The sequence below is a fragment of the Hypanus sabinus genome, chromosome 17, assembly GCF_030144855.1.
Source record: "Hypanus sabinus isolate sHypSab1 chromosome 17, sHypSab1.hap1, whole genome shotgun sequence".
In the NCBI taxonomy this organism is placed as follows: Eukaryota; Metazoa; Chordata; class Chondrichthyes; order Myliobatiformes; family Dasyatidae; genus Hypanus; species Hypanus sabinus.
This window is the reverse complement of record NC_082722.1, coordinates 84,878,204-84,895,506: the sequence shown is the minus strand read 5'-3', so window position 1 is coordinate 84,895,506 and position 17,303 is coordinate 84,878,204. Positions and strand designations below refer to the sequence as shown.

The 17,303-nt window shown below is 44.8% G+C and overlaps 1 protein-coding gene across 1 annotated transcript in view; it reads right to left on the bottom strand.

The window, feature by feature from the left end:
- cdh15 (cadherin 15, type 1, M-cadherin (myotubule)) overlaps window positions 1-17,303 on the bottom strand; it is a 164,834-nt gene that overhangs the window by 41,054 nt on the left and 106,477 nt on the right. Inside the window, exons 8-9 of the mRNA XM_059992445.1 lie at window positions 11,474-11,602; window positions 9,903-10,088 (exon numbers count right to left, since the gene is read on the bottom strand). Of these exons, the coding sequence (XP_059848428.1) occupies window positions 9,903-10,088; window positions 11,474-11,602 (315 nt within the window). The remainder of the gene's footprint in view (window positions 1-9,902; window positions 10,089-11,473; window positions 11,603-17,303) is intronic.

Here is a 17,303-nt window from a genome sequence, read left to right as displayed (position 1 = left end):
AGGCAGGTCGTGCCTTACGAGCCTGATTGAATTTTTTGAGGATGTGACTAAACGCATTGATGAAGGTAGAGCAGTAGATGTAGCATGTATGTATTTCAGCAAGACATTTGATAAGGTACCCCATGCAAGGCTTTTTGAGAAAGTAAGGAGGCATGGGATCCAGGAGGACATTGCTTTGTGGATCCAGAACTGGCTTGCACACAGAAGACAAAGAATGGCTGTAGACGGGTCATATTCTGCATGGAGGTCAGTGACCAGTGATGTGCTTCAGGGATCTGTTCTGGGACCCCTACTCTTCGTGATTTTTATAAATGACCTGGATGAAGAAGTGGAGGGATGGGTTAGTAAATTTGCTGATGACACAAAGGATGGAGGTGCTGTGGATAGTGTGGAAGGCTGTCAGAGGTTACAGCGGGACATTGATAGAATGCAAAACTGGGCTGAGAAGAGGCAGATGGAGTTCAACCCAGATACGTGTGAGATGATTCATTTTGGTAGGTTAAATATGATGGCAGAATATAGTATTAATGGTAAGACTCTTGGCAGTGTGGAGAGTCAGAGAGATCTTGGGGCCCGAGTCCATAGGACACTCAAAACTGCTGCTCAGGTTGATTCTTTCATTAAGAAGGCATACGGTGAATTGGCTTCATCAATCGTGGGATTGATTTTAAGAGCTGAGAGTTTATGTTGCAGCTATAAAGGACCCTGGTCAGACCTCACTTGGAGTACTGTGCTCAGTTCTGGTCCACTCAATTTAGGAAGGATGTGGAAACAATAGAAAGGGTGTAGAGGAAATTTACAAGGATGTTGCCTGGATTGGGGAGCATGAGTTATGAGAATAGGTTGAGTGAACTTGGCCTCTTTTCTTTGGAATGACAGAGGATGAGAGGTGACCTGATAGAAGTGTATAAGATGATGAGAGGCATTGATTGTGTGGATAGCCAAAGGCTTTTCCCCCAGGGCTGAAATTGCTAGCGCGAGAGGGCATAATTTTAAGGTGCTTGGAAGGAGGTACAGAGGAGATGTCAGGGAGAAGTTTTTTTACGCAGAGATTGGTGGGCATGGAATGGGCTGCTGGCAATGGTAGTGGAGGAGGATACGATAGGGTCTTTTAAGAGACTCCTGGACAGGTCCATGGAGCTCAGAAAAATTGAGGGCTATGGGTAACCCCAGGTAATTTCTAAGGTAAGGACATGTTCAGTGCAGCTTTGTGGGCTGAAGGGCCCGTATTGTGCTGTAGGGTTTCTATGTAAAGGATACTTTGAGGTATTGACCCCACGTCTGGGACGCATAGCTCAAAGACAGTAAGAGTTAAAGGTTAGTGTCAGGGACATTTGGAAGGGTTGATCCAGCATTTGGAAAGCACTAAATTATTGTTAGTCAAAATGCAGTAGTAATTGATTGCCTCTATATCAACCGAAGTACATTAAAAATTACAATAATGGTTGAGTAACATTACATAAGGGTTGAACTCTAGAGGCTGCTGCAGTGAAGCAGGAATAGACTGTACTGATTACGACTTAATGGTAAGTGAAGAGAAGAGTAAGTGAGTGATGGGACAGGTACATCATTCTCAGATCCAGTAAAAGGAACTCCAGCATTGTATATGTTTAATAATTATGGGAGGAGGTCTGTGGAGGAATTACCCAGATGGGTAATGTCAACCAGAGATGCTGACAAGCCATTTCCCGCAGATGGATCCTGTAATAGGGATAGAATTTAGTTGCTAAAGGCCATATTGCAAAAGAGGGACCATTTAAGAAAGGGCACAGGCATGTGAGATAACCAGTTTTCAAGGATTGGGAGGAGTCAGAGAAGCAACATGCAAAGAGTAAACAGTGTACTATTATTGTGAGTTTGATAAAGGGACAGGCCCATCACTTCCCTCTGGTGCTCCTCTCCATTCCCTTTCTTCCATGACTTACTCTCCTCTTCTGTCAGATTCCCCCTTCTCCAGCCCTTTATCTCTATCAGCCAACTCTTTACTTCACCCCTCCCCCTCCTAATTTTACCAATCACCTACTACCTTGTATTCCTTCCTCCCCTCCCCCCACCTTCTTACCCTGAAGTAACAAAATGCCATCAAGACCTTACTGATACTTCTATTGCCAATGCCGATATCATTTTCTTTGATGATGGCTTGGCCTTGCATAACAATTTGGGAAAACCGTGCACCGGGCATAGATGAAATCTCTGAGGGTATTAAAACAAAGATTGTACTGCAAAAGATCAACAATTAAGGCCGTCCTTCTTGAGCCAGAAGCAAGCACCCCACATGGTCAGCCCTGACGACACCTCCCACCTCAGGGGATGCATGAGCATGCCTGTCCATGGCTCCATCAGCCAAAAGGGTAAAATAGGAAAAGCTGGGTTGTAAACAGCACGATAGTATGTGGCTTCACCCAAATGGCTACCTTGTGATCCCAGGTAAACTGATACCCTGGATTGTCCAATGTGTTCACAAGTTCACACATGGGGGCAAGCAGGGAATAATTAATCAAATAAATCAAACTTCGTATGCCCTTTGAGTACCTCAAGTTGCAGAACAAATCTGTAGACAGTGTATGATATGTGCCTTACAGAATCTGGGAAAACTGGTACAAGTAACAGAGGCTCATACCCTGCCTTTTGTACATTTACAGATGGGCTTTATTGAATTACCTCCATGTGAAGGGTTTAAGTATGTATTAGTCATTATTGATGTGTTTTCATGACGGGTTCCTTGCAGAAAGAATGATGCAGTTACGGCAGCAAAATGTTTGTTAAAGGAAATAATCCCACAATTGGGATCCCGTGGAGACTTCCTTGTGACAATGGTATCCATTTTACTGGTGACGTAATTAGAGAAGTATGCAAAGGTCTCTCCTGCGTAGGTGGATCAACATTTCCATTCTCAGTCAGCGGGCCGAGTGGAAAGGATATTAAGAATAAACTTAGCAAAATGTGTGAAGAAACTGGACTAAGGTGGAAGCAGGTGCTGCTTTTGGTTCTGTTGACCATTTAAGCCACTGCTAATTGAACCATAGGGGTGTCTCCAGATGAAATCATAACAGGACAGTCTCTGTGCCTGCCAACTGATGTACCACTGGGAAATAAACAAATGAACGTACACAACCTGGATGAGAGCATGTTGAAGCCCAGCAACCAGCAGCAGTCCTTAAATGCCAAGACACCGTACCTGGGGACTATGTGGTGTTGTAGGTGGTGTGGGCATTTAGAAAAAAAACTGTTTGGAACTTCAATTTGAAATACTATTTCAGATATTGCTGGTCACTGATACAGCCATCAAGGTAAGAGAAAAGGTAGCATGGATTCACACCTCTCACTGTAAGAAGATGTAAGAAAAACCACTGACAGTCCAAATGACAATGGTTGGATTAGTTCGTGTCCTTTCCCTGACAGATGTGATTGCCATGAACTCTCAAGCTGCTGGGTTTGTATGGCTGTCCCAGCACATGTAGAGATAGGTGTGCCCCTTTTACTCATGCTCTTCAATGAAACAGAGATGAACTGTTGCTTCTGGGGCAGGAGGGACCTGTACAATGGGGTTGCACTTGAATCTGAGGGGGACCAATATCCTTGTAGGCAGTTTTCCTAGGAAAGCTCTAGTTTTCCTAGAGTTGTTGGGACTGGATTCAACTGATATGACAGGGGGATGGGAACCAGTATGACAGAGCTGAGGATGAGCCAGCAAGTTTACAAGTAGATGATGAGTGTAATATGAATGTAAGGAAGGACAAGCCAATGACTGGATACAAATACAGACAGTGCAAAGACTTAAATTGTACCACAGAGTCAAAATTCAAAAGGGCAAAGAATGCAGGATTGAAGATGCTGTATTTAAATGCACGTAGCATGGATCAAGGTGGATGAACACGTGACTCAACTAGAGATTGGTCGGTATAACGTTGTAGGCATCACTGAGTCATGGCTGAAAGAAGATCCTCATTGGGTACTTAATATCAAAGAATGTACTTTGTATCTAAAGGACAGGCAGGAAAGCATGGGTGGTGGTGTGACTCAATTGGTAAAATATGGTAAGAGGGATTGGGAAAATCATGTTGGTGTCAGATCACAAAAGAGGGAATGTGTTGAATGCCCATGAAGTAGTTTTTAGAGCAGCTTGTGCTTGAGCCAACTCAGGGAAAGGTTATCTTAGATTGGGGCTTGTGTAATAATCCTAATTTTGATAGGGAGCTTAATGTAAAGGTACCCATAGGAGATAGTGATCAGAATATGATTGAATTTGTGCTGTAATTTCAAAGAGAGAAGCATAAGTCAGGGGTAGGTAGTGCTGAGGAAGCAATGCCATTGCAGCAGGACTTAGAAGAATGGGCAAAAAAGTGGCAGATGGAATACAGTATTGGGAAATGCATGATAATGCATTTTGGTAAAAGGATCAAGAGTGCAGACTATTATCTAAATGGGTGAAAATTCAAACATCAGGGGTGGAAAGGGACTTAGGAGTCCTCGTGCAGGACTCCCAGAAGGTTGATTTACAGGACAAGTCTGTGGTAAAGAAGACAAATGTGATATTGCCGTTCTTTTCAACGGGAATAGAATATAAAAACAAGGGGATAATGCTGAGCCTTTATAAAACACAGGTCAGGCTGCACTTGGAGTATTGTCGACAGTTTTGGGACCCATATCTCAGAAAGGGTTTGTTGTCATTAAAGAGAGTCCAGAAGAGGTTTACGAGGATGATTCCAGGAAAGAAGGGGTTAACATGAGGAGCATTTGGCAGCTTCGGGTCTGGAATTTAGGAGAAAGCGCCAGGGATGGGGGTATCTCATTGAAACCTACCAAATGTTGAAAGGACTAGATAAGGTGGATTTGAAGAGGATGTTTCTTATGGTGGGGATATCCAGAACTAGAAGGTACAGCCTCAAAATTGAGGGGAGACCTTTTAGAACAGGTAAGGAGGAATTCTTTTTAGCCAGAGAGTAGTGAACCTCTGGAATGGTCTGCCACAGATAGTTGTGGAGGCTAAGTCCGTGGGTATATGCAAAGCAAAAATTGATGATTGATCAGTGCACCGAGGTTATGGCAAGAAGGGTTTGAGTGGATCATCCATGATGGATTAGTGGAGCAGACTCGATGAGCTGAATGGCCTGTTTCTGCTGTATCTTATGGTCTTATGTCTTACTTTAATAGGTCAAAATCCTCAGCCTAAGATATGATTTTCATTTGGAGAAGGAAGTCAGAGGATCAGAACGGGAGTGCGCCGGGAGCCATTTTGACTTTTTCTTATTCTCATCGGAGTTAAGAGAGGCGGGACTGTGCAGGCAGTGAAGCGGGGAAGATTTAAAAAGGACAGAAATTCTAAATCAGGTTGCATTTGGAGAAGGAAGTCAGAGGATCAGAACGGGAGTGCGGTGGGAGCCATTTTGACTTTTTCTTATTCTCATCGGAGTTAAGAGAGGCGGGACTGCGCAGGCAGTGAAGCGGGGAAGATTTAAAAAGGACACAGCCTTAACCAGCGGGCAGAGGAGTGAGCCGCAAGCAGAGTGAAGGCTTAAGGGCTTTGGCTCAACGGGCTTGGGTGGAAGCGGGCGAGGCAAGGTAGGTTTAGGTTTCAGTTTTTCCTGTTATTTGAGGAAAGGGGAAGTAGGAGTGTGAGGGCAGCTTGTTGTTCTTGGTGTCGGATGTGGGAGATCCTGGAGTCTCCGAGCCTCCCGGACGTCCACATCTGTGCCAAGCGTGACGAACTACAGCTCCTGAGGGACCGAGTTAGGGAACTGGAGCTGCAGCTCGATGACCTTCGCCTGGTCAGGGAGAGTGAGGAGGTGATAGAGAGGAGTTACAGGCAGGTGGTCACTCCGGGGCCACGGGAGGCAGGCAAGTGGGTTACGGTTAGGAGAGGGAAGGGGAAGAGTCAGGTACTAGAGAGTACCCCTGTGGCTGTACCCCTTGACAATAAGTACTCCTGTTTGAGTACTGTTGGGGGGCGGACAGCCTACCTGGGGGAAACAACAGTGGCCGGGCCTCCGGCACAGAGTCTGTAGCTCAGAAGAGTAGAGGAAGGCAGTAGTAATAGGGGACTCGATAGTTGGGGGGTCAGATAGATGATTCTGTGGATGCAATCAGGAGACCGGATGGTAGTTTGTGTCCTTGGTGCCAGGGTCCGGGATGTTTCTGATCTTGTCCAAGATATCCTGAAGCAGGAGGGTGAGGAGCCAGAGGTCGTGGTACATGTAGGTACCAATGACATAGGTAGGAAAAGGGAAGAGGTCCTGAAACGAGAGTATAGGGAGTTAGGAAGGCAGTTGAGAAGAAGGACCGCAAAGGTAGTAATCTCGGGATTACTGCCTGTGCCACATGACAGTGAGAGTAGGAATGGAATAAGGTGTAAGATAAATGCATGGCTGAGGGATTGGAGCAGGGGGCAGGGATTCAAGTTTCTGGATCATTGGGACCTCTTTTGGGGCAGGTGTGACCTGTACAAAAAGGAGGGGTTACACTTGAATCCTAGGGGGACCAATATCCTGGTGGGAAGGTTTAATAGAGCTGTCAGGGAGGGTTTAAACTAATTTGGCGGGGGATGGGAACCAGAATGATGGGGCAGAGGAGAGGGAAAACAGAAATAGATCTGAGGTAGTGAGCAGTAAGGATGTCAGGAAGGACAGGCAGGTGATGGGGCAAATTTGCAGCCATTGGTTTGAGTTGCAGTGCAATCAATGCAAAAAGTACTAAATACTGGACTTAAGGTGTTATACTTAAATGCACACAGCATAAGGAATAAGGTGGATGATCTTGTTGTACAGTTACAGATTGACAGGTATGATATTGTGGCCATCGCTGAGACGTGGCTAAAGGATGCATGTCTCTGGGAGCTGAACGTCCAAGGATACATGGTGTATCGGAAGGATAGGCAGGTAGGCAGAGGGGGTGGTGTGGCTTTAATGGTAAGAAATGATATTAAATCATTAGAAAGAGTTGACATAGGATCGGAAGGTACAGAATCTTTATGGGTTGAGCAAAGAAATTGCAGGGGTAAAAGGACCCTGATGGTAGTTATCTACAGGCCTTCAAACAGCTGCAGTGATGTGGACTACAAATTACAGCAGGAAATAGAAAAGGCTTGCCAGAAGGGCAGTGTTATGATCATTGTGGGGGATTTTAACATGTGAGTGGATTGGGAAAATCAGGTCGGCACTGGATCTCAAGAGAGAGAATCTGTCGAATGTCTACGAGATGGCTTTTTAGAACAGCTTGTTGTTGAGCACACTAGGGGATCGGCTATACTGGGTTGGGTGTTGTGTAATGAACCAGAGGTGATTAGAGAGATGGAAGTGAAGGAACCCTTAGGAGGTAGTGATCACAACATGATTGAGTTCACTGTGAAATTTGAGAAAGAGAAGCTGAAATCCGATGTGTTGGTATTTCAGTGAAGTAAAGGAAATTACAGTGGCATGAGAGAAGAATTGGCCAAGGTTGACTGGAAAGGGACACTAGTGGGAAGGACAGCAGAGCAGCAGTGGCTGGAGTTTATGCGAGAAGTGAAGAAAGTGCAAGACAGATATATTCCAAAGAAGAAGAAATTTTCAAATGGAAAAACAATGCAACCGTGGCTGACAAGAGAAGTCAAAGCCAAAGTAAAAGCAAAGCAGAGAGCATACAAGGAAGCAAAAATTAGTGGGAAGACAGAGGATTGGGAAGTTTTCAAAATCTTACAAAAGGAAACTAAGGTCATTGAGAGGGAAAAGATGAACTATGAAAGGAAGCTAGCAAATAATATCAAAGAGGATACTAAAAGCTTTTTCAAGTATATAAAGATTAAAAGTCAGGTGAGAGTAGATATAGGACCGATAGAATATGATGCTGGAGAAATTGTAATGGGAGATAAGGAGATGGCGGAGGAACTGAACGAGTATTTTGCATCAGTCTTCACTGAAGAAGACATCAGCAATATACCGGACATTCAAGGGTGTCAGGGAAGAGAAATATACGCAGTCACAATTATGACAGAAAGTACTCAGGAAGCTGAATAGTCTAAGGGTAGATAAATCTCCTGGACCAGATGAAATGCACCCTCGTGTTCTGAAGGAAGTAGCAGTGGAGATTGTGGAGGCATTAGCAATGATCTTTCAAAAGTCAAAAGATTCTGGCCTGGTTTCTGAGGACTCCGCTATTTAAGAAGGGGGCAAGGAAGCAAAAAGGAAATTATAGACCTGTTAGCTTGACATCGGTGGTTGGGAAGTTGTTGGAGTCGATTGTCAAGGATGAGGTTACGGAGTACCTGGAGGCATATGACAAGATAGGCAGAACTCAGCATAGTTTCCTTAAAGGAAAATCCTGCCTGACAAACCCAGTGCAATTTTTTGAGGAAATTACAAGTAGGCTAGACAAGGGAGATGCAGTGGATGTTGTGTATTTGGATTTTCAGAAGGCCTTTGACAAAGTGCCGCACGAGGCTGCTAAACAAGATAACAGCCTACGGAATTACGGGAAAGTTACATACGTGGATAGAGTGTTGGTTGATTGGCAGGAAACAGAGAGTGGGAATAGAGAGATCCCGTTCTGGTTGGCTGCCGGTTACTAGTGGCGTTACACAGGGGCCCGTGTTGGGGCCGCTTCTTTTTACGTTGTATATCAATGATTTGGATTATGGAATAGATGGCTTTGTGGCTAAATTTGCTGATGATACAAAGATAGGTGGAGGAGCCAGTAGTGCTGAGGAAACAGAGAGTCTGCAGAGAGACTTGAATAGATTGGGGGAATGGGCAAAGATGTGGCAAATGAATTACAATGTCAGAAAGTGTATGGTCATGCACTTTGGTAGAATAAATAAACGGGCAGACTATTATTTAAATGGGGAGAGAATTCAAAGTTCTGAGATGCAACGGGACTTGGGAGTCCTCGTGCAGGATACCCTTAAGGTTAATCTCCAGGTTGAGTTGGTGGTGAAGAAGGCGAATGCAATGTTGGTATTAATTTCTAGAGGAATAGAGTATAGGAGCAGGGATGTGATGTTGAGGCTCTATAAGGCACTGGTAAAACCTCACTTGGAGTACTGTGTGCAGTTTTGGGCTCCTTATTTAAGAAAGGATGTGCTGACATTGGAGAGGGTTCAGAGAAGATTCACTAGAATGATTCTGGGAATGAGAGGGTTAACATATGAGGAACGTTTGACCGCTCTTGGACTGTACTCCTTGGAGTTTAGAAGAATGAGGGGGGACCTCACAGAAACATTTCGAATGTTGAAAGGCATGGACAGAGTGGATGTGGCAATGTTGTTTTCCATGGTGGGGGAGTCTGGTATGAGAGGACATGACTTGAGGATTGAAGGGTGCCCATTCAGAACAGAGATGCGAAAAAATTTTTTTAGCCAGAGGGTGGTGAATCTGTGGAAGTTGTTGCCGCGGGCGGCAGTGGAGGCCAAGTCATTGGGTGTATTTAAGGCAGAGATTGATAGGTATCTGAGTCAGGGCATCAAAGGTTATGGTGAGAAGGAGGGGGAATGAGACTAAACGGGAGATTGGATCAGCTCATGATGAAATGGCGGAGCAGACTCGATGGGCCGAATGGCCGACTTCTGCTCCTTTGTCTTATGGTCTTATGTTTCATTTCTATTATAACCCAGAATGACATTAAAAGGACTTAGCATTGTTCCCAGGAAACATTTGCCTAGAGAACCAACAAAGCAGCACAGGAACTAATTAACATGGTATCAACATTGGAAAAGTTAGCAAATGGAAAAAGAGTACAGTTTTGGGCCGTACAATTTTCCATAGGCATGGCCTGCTGAGTTCCTAGTTCTTTATTTCTAGGCAATTTCAGTTGGATCAAGATGTGTCAAAAGAGCCGAACTCTATAGCCAGTGAGCATGGGTGCACCACTCCCCAAAACCACCTGTGCAAGGTCTCACTGCTGAGCAACTTGTGACTGGCTGTTTCCATTACCTTTTCAACTAACAGGATGCCTGTGTTGGTCTCGGGCTGGGTGCGGATACTGAAGAGCCCTTGGGCATTGCCCTGTGTGATGGCATAGTTCACTCTCCAGTTGGGGGTCCCGGGCTGGTCCCTGTCCTCCACTGTCAGCTCCGCAATCTCCACTCCCATCACATCCTCCGGCACTTCCACAGTGAACTGCAAGGGTGAAAATGTCACAGTCAGTAGCAGCCCTAATGGGATTTTCCATACATGGAGCGGGTCTGCAAAGAGTGGTTTTAAATATGAGATTCTGCAGATACCAGATATCTGGAAAAACACATAACAAATGCTGGAGGAACACAGCAGGTCAGGCAGCATTGACAGAAATGAATAAACAGTTGATGTTTCGGGCCAAGACTGACTGGAAAGGAAGGAGTCAGAAGCCTTAATAACAAGGTGGGAGGGGGGTTGGAGTACAATCCCATAAGTGATAGGTGAGACCAAGTGAGCAGAAAGGTGGGTATGGAGCAGGGGTAATGAAATATGAAGCTGGGAGGTGATAGGTAGAAAAGGTAAAGGGTGAAGAAGTTGGAATCTGATGGGAGAGGAGAGTGGACCATGAGAGAAAAGGAAGGAGAAAGGCAGCCAAAGGGAGGTGACTCCAGCTGTGGGCTGTGGAGTTGGGTTTGGTAAATATGGGCTGTGGGGAGAAGGGAAGGGGCGAGTAGGAAGCCAGAATAAGAAGCAGGAAAGAGAGAAGGGGGAAGGGGTAGAAATTACCAGAAGTTAGAGAAGTCAACGTTGGTGCCATCAAGTTGGAGTATAGACAGATACAATATTAGATGTTGCTTCTCCAATCTGAGTGTGGCCTCATCATAGCAGCAGAGGACCATCATGCCAGATTGGGAATAGGAAGTTGAATTGAAATGGGTGACCAGCAGGAAATCCTCCCTTATGTGGCAAACAGTGAAGGTGCTTGACAGCATCAATGGAGGGGAATACCGACAATGTTATGGGCCAAGACCCTGCTGAAAACTGGTGAAAGGACTCAGCTCATGACATTGACTGTTCCCCATCATTGAAACTGACTGATCTGCTGAGATCCCCAGCATTTTGTGTGTGTTGTTCCAAACATCATGGCTGCCTGGGACTGGGATTACTCTGCCTGAAGGTGAGATGGCAACATACCCATAGCCCAGTCACACGCCTAGTCCGGTACCAGGCGCCTGGGACTAGACCCAGAGACGGAACGAGGACTGGACGTTGGATTGAAGCTTCTTCAAGGAGACCCAGCAGCATCAACTTAGACAGACCCAGCGTCCCTATGGATTTACTGGGTCAGACCCAACTATCTTTGGGCATTGACTGAGTCAAGGTTCAGGCCCTGCAGTTAACTAGCACTGTGAGATTTGGCAGGATCAGCACCCAGCATGGGGCCCAGTGATGATGCCAAGAAGCCTCAGACAGTCCAGAGCATCCAGGAGCACCATCCTGTTCCAAACCCAGCCTGATCACATCTTGACCTTCCACCTTGACTTTCACAGTGATTCTGCCCATATTTCTGAATGGTCACTACAATGACAGACACTAATTCCACCAACCTCAGTCTGGGTGAACTCTGGGGGGTTGTCGTTGACATCATCGATGAAGATTGAGGCTGTAGCTGTGGTGGAGAGTCCTTTACCAGCCAGGTCTGCCACTTGCAGAGTCAGGTTGTACACTGAAATATTCTGCAGACACAGGAACAACATTCTCTGAACTGTCCAAAGATCACGGACCTGCAATGTTAACTTAGATCCTCTCTCCAGAGATGCTGCCTGACCCACTTATCATTTTCCTGATGTTATTACAGGAACAGGTCGAGAGACTTCAGGAGCTGAAAAACCCAACAGACTCAATGGGCACCTAGATAATAATATCTGCCCACCATATTCTTCTCCCCATTCCACCTCTGGAAACCCTAGTTCCATCTCTTCAAACTCCAAACTCCCAGCATCTCTAAACTCTCCAGTTCTCTTCTTGCCTGACTCCTTGATCCCATCTCTCTAATGCTGATGACCTTTCCTCTCCGACCTCCCTGTTCCTGCCTCTCTAGCTCCCCATTTCCCATCTCCAAACATGTCATTTCCTGATCTTCCAACATCTCAATCCTATCTCTACAACCTCTCCAGCTTAAACTTCTCATTTAAGATGGTGCTGGTGAACTTCAGTGACTTCTGGCTGGTAGCTAATGAATCAAGGATAGCAAAATAATACCTTATTAACCCCACTTTTTCTGGCAAATGCTCATCAGAAGTAATAGTCTGTAACTTCCCATTGAACCTGGAGGCAGAACTGAGGCAAGGAAAGGCAGTGGGCCCATTGCCAAAAGCATGAAAGAGTGCGAGAGGTTGGGCACAGGCCAAATTGAAAACGCGGGGTCCAGGCCCCAGAGTGTATCGACATGAGTAAACACAATGCTCGGATGGAGATTTACAGGCTGACAAGTTGGTGAAGATCTCCATATCCAAGTGGCAGAACCTGTTGTTCAGACAGAGATTTAAGCGCCAGCAATGCCGGATTAACTCAGTAGCAAAAGGAGCTGTGCTACGGGTCTCACATTTTCGAGGGCCCCACACTAAACGCTTGCAAGCTGCAGTCTGGTAAAATCGGCATCTCACTGTATTCTCATGACGATTTGGCAACACTGTTGTTTTCATGTCAGGGGAGCTGCATGCTGCACGATATGTGTGTGCAGGCGTCTACTGGCTGCTTGCTGTGTCATGGTGATCTTTGTACTATCTCCCACACTCTCCGCTGCAGTGTGCACTGTTACGCTGCTGGAGGGTGCGCCACCGCGGTGAGCCTGCAACAAGGGAGGTGCGATGCAACAGTTTTATGTGACCCAGTTCACGATTCCTCATTTTTTCCTGATTTTAAGTAGTCCAAACCAGCTCAGGAACATACAGGATCGGATTAGACTGTGAGTTTCAACCTGTATTTCCCAATTGAAATGAGTCACATAGACAAGCTTTATTTTCATTGTTGATGCACAAAAACAAAGCTAAACATGTCGATTCCCACCTTGTGAAAAAAATGGAGACTGAACAAAAGGATTAGCGTACACTTCTAGACCAAATAATTGAAGTTCTGAAGTTTTTAGCAGAACGAGGCCTTTCATTTCATGGTAGTGATGAAAATGTTGGCTCTCCTCATAATGGAAATTACTTGGGGTTGTTAGAATTACTGGCCAATTTTGACCCTTTTCTGGCAGAGCGTATAAATGCTCATGCAAACAAAGGAAGGGGACATAAATCATACTTATGTAAAACAATATGTGAGGAATTCATCAATCTGATTGGATCCAGCGTACTGGATCACATTATCGGTGAAGTAAAGAAATACAAGTATTATTCTGTTTCATTGGATTCTACTCCAGATATACCTAACGTGGACCAGCTGATTTTGACCATGCGCTATGTTTTGCTGTCTGGACCAGTTGAAAGATTTGTGAAGTTTTTGGATATTGAAGGTCATAGTGTTGAACAGCTCGCTCAAAGTTTACTTGACATTTTAAAGGAAAATTATATGATATAAAAGACTGCTGTGGTCAAAGTTATGACAATGCCAGCAACATGAGTGGCAAGTATAATGGCTTACAAGCACGAATTAAGCACGAGTTTGCGGATTACATTCCATGCTTTGCACATTCGCCAAATTTGGTTGGAAAATGTGCTGCTGAATGTTGTCAAGAAGCATTAATTTTCTTTCAGTTTGTAGAAAGCCTGTACATATATTTTTCTGCTTCTGCTTATCGGTGGGATCTCCTTTCTGCTGCATTATCTGATGGTGGCGCTCATTTGCCCGTTGTGAAAAGAATCTCAGATACCAGGTGGTCAGCTCATGCAGATACAACAAAACAAAGTCTTGGATGACATTTCAAATAATAATAATCAGAAGGCAGAGTTTGACAACAGGCTCGTGGACTACTTTCAACCATGAAGTTGGAACCAGGAATAATGGTCATATTGTGGGATCAAATATTACAGTGTTTTCAAATGACCAGTTCTCTTTGCAATCTTCTGGCCTAGACTTGAACACAGCTTGTGCACTCTATGAATCCTTGCATTGATTTATTCAAGCTATGTGGTCTACTTTTTTCAGACATTGAGCAAAAAGCCAAGGATCTGACTAAGTGTGAAGATTATCAACAGCAAACTTGAAGAAAACACAAGCAAAATTGTGCGTACGATTTCAGTGGTTCCAGCACTTTTGATCCACTTGTTGAACCTCAAACGCCTTCTCAGAAGTTTAAAAGCTGAACATTTCTTGCCATTATTGACAGCTTACTTTCTGCCCTGTCAAAAAGGCAGAAAGCTTATCTAAAGGTGAATGGTGTTTTTGGATTCCTTCATCAGTTACCGTTGGTTACACCTGAAGAGATCGTAAAGAGGTCATCAAATCTTATTAAATCATATCCGGAAGATCTGGAAGAACATCTTGATGAAGAATTTGTGCAGTTTACTGAACTGTTGAAAACTGATCTTGCTTCTCATGTTGGCACCCAACAAGACCTTGTAGAGTTACAGTTGTACTGTTTGATAACTGACAATTCTTTGGAGTCATGTTTTCCAAATGTAGAAAATGCCTTGTGCATCTATTTGTCACTCATGGTTACCAACTGCAGTGGAGAACGCTCATTTTCAAAACTGAAAAGGATTAACAATGAACTAAGGATCACCATGGGTCAAAACGGATTGAACAATCTCACTCTAATGAGCAGTGAACATGAACTTCTGCATGAAATAGACATTTCCTGTATCATCAACAAATTAGCTCATGCTAAATCTAGAAAATGTAACTTTTAAATTGTAGTTTTGTTACCTTTGACATTTGAAACTGATACCTACATGTAAGTTAACTATTACTGAAGTGTCAGACATTTGTCATGTTATCTAGCTGTATAGCAAATGAAAAAATTGAATTACTTTATGCAAGAAAATAATTTATGTTTTAATACTTATGTGCATTAAAAAAATTTAGGGCCCCTTTATAACATATGCTACAGGCCCCGCACTAGCTTAATCCGGCCCTGGCGCCAAGCCAGCCAGTTTGAAAAGGTAAGGATGTCGAGGTCCAAGACGAGGTACAGGCTGGTTCAGATTGCTGCTCGGAGCAGCAGAACCTCATGTTCAGATGGAGAGTTAACTGCCTGGCCATATTGAAAAGGTCAGGCTGTCAAGGCCTGAGGCGAGGTACAGGGCAGTTCAGATTATTGCTGCTCCATTACATTTACTGGCTCTGTGCTGATAAAGGGAATCTCTGCAGAATTCAGTTCAGAAACATTATTCACTTGCGGTTACTGTTTGTATGACAATTTTTTCTCATTGCATATTGGGTCTTCAACAGTCTTTTCTACGGGTTGTTTTACTCTTCTATTTTGTTATGGATTCTTTTTAATGGGCATGATGTGGTTTTTAATCTCTGCACCTTGGGTGTTAGACAGTTTATATATAACTATATATGTTATATATACACACACACACACACACACATACACATACACATACATATACACACAATACATACTCACAGAACACACATACACACACACTCATACTCACACACACAATACATACATATTTGGACATATATGGATTTTTTGGGTGTCTTTGTTTTGTGGCTGCATGTTAGGAGACTAATCTCAAAAGATGGATAATGCATAAAATGTTGATAATAAATGTACTTTGAACTTTGAATTATCATCCCAGTTTTGTTGCTCAATACTTATAAATTCACAAACTCCCTGGCCCTCTGCTCTCCACCAGTCGCAGCATTTTAACTTCTCTGAATGGGTCTCTCCTTTTCCTCAGTTCCTGTCTTTCCGTATTGATTACAAGACAGGAGAGTACCCTTGACCCATTGTGTCCATGTCAGCTCCCTACTTCCATACCCCGCCATCTTCTCATCTGTTCTGCACCCTGTGTTTATCCAGTTCTCTCCTGGCCACAGAGGAAGCTGCCTCCAGCACACCTTCAGACAGTGAGTCCAGATTCCAACCACCCACTCCATTACTCTTCACTGTTATTTTCTGTCAAATCCAACTATCCACACCCTTCATCAGTCAGGTCACGGCTCTGATTGAGACGGCCCACTCTTTCTAACAGGTAAGAGGGAGTACCATCAGTAACTCTACCCACCAACCCCAACATCTACACCACCATCAACTCCACATCCAATTAATCTCAACACCACCATCAACCCCACCCAAATCACAATCCCAATACCACCATGGACTCCTGCCCCCATCACCAACACCAACCAGATCGCTATCCCCCACCCCAAATAAAAGCCATCTCAAATCACAATCCCAATACCACCATGGACTCCTGCCCCCATCACCAACACCAACCAGATCGCTATCCCCCACCCCAAATAAAAGCCATCTCAAATCACAATCCCAATACCACCATGGACTCCTGCCCCCATCACCAACACCAACCAGATTGCTATCCCCCACCCCAAATGAAACCCATCCCAAATCACAATCCCAGTACCACCATGGACCCCTGTCCCCATTGCCAACATCAACCAAATCACCACCACCCCAAACCACAGTCCCAACACCACCTCTAACCCCAACCCCGTCACCGACACCACTGTCACTCCAATCCCACCACCAATCTGAATACCACACCAACCCAAACTTCACCATCAATCCCAGTATCTCCTCTGACTGTCACCAAAATCGTCAACAACCTTAAACCACCAACCCCAGCCCCAGACCACCATCTCCACCCCAGCACACAGGGCTCCTGTCATCTCTTGTACAAACTAGGCTCTTGTGAACTCTTTCCGGATGCCCAGTCAGCGGCAGGAACAGAGCACTTTGAGGAGGTTCCTCTCAGGTTGGCGAAGCTTGAATAAAAGCAGAGCCTTGTGGGCATCTGGATATTCTGAAGGCCCAATCAGCGGCAGGAACAGAGCACTTTGAAGTAAATAAAAAGTACAGAAGGGACAAGTGGGGTGGCCATTGTTGAGAGTGGTCCTGGGGTGAGAGTGGGAGTGTCAGGCTTTGGCTCAAGGAGCTTCGTTGAGAAGAGGCTGAGGCCAAAAACACAGGTTAGAAGATTTGGTCTTGGTTGCCTATTGTACAGTGCAGGCAGGATGGCAGATATGGCAGTGGAGTGCTCTTCCTGAGGGATCTGGGAATTCATGGATCCCTGATGACTACACCTGCGGGAAGTGCAGCCAACTCCAGCTTATGAAAGACCGCATTAAGGAGCTGGAGCTGGAGTTGGATGAACTTAGGTCAACCGGGAGGCAGAGCATTTAAAACGTATGACTTTTGAACAGGTGGTTACACCCAGAGTGCAGAATTCAGGGAGGAGATGGGTGAACACTGAGAGAGGTAAAGGGAGGTAAAGGGACAGTGCAGGGTCCCCCTGTGGC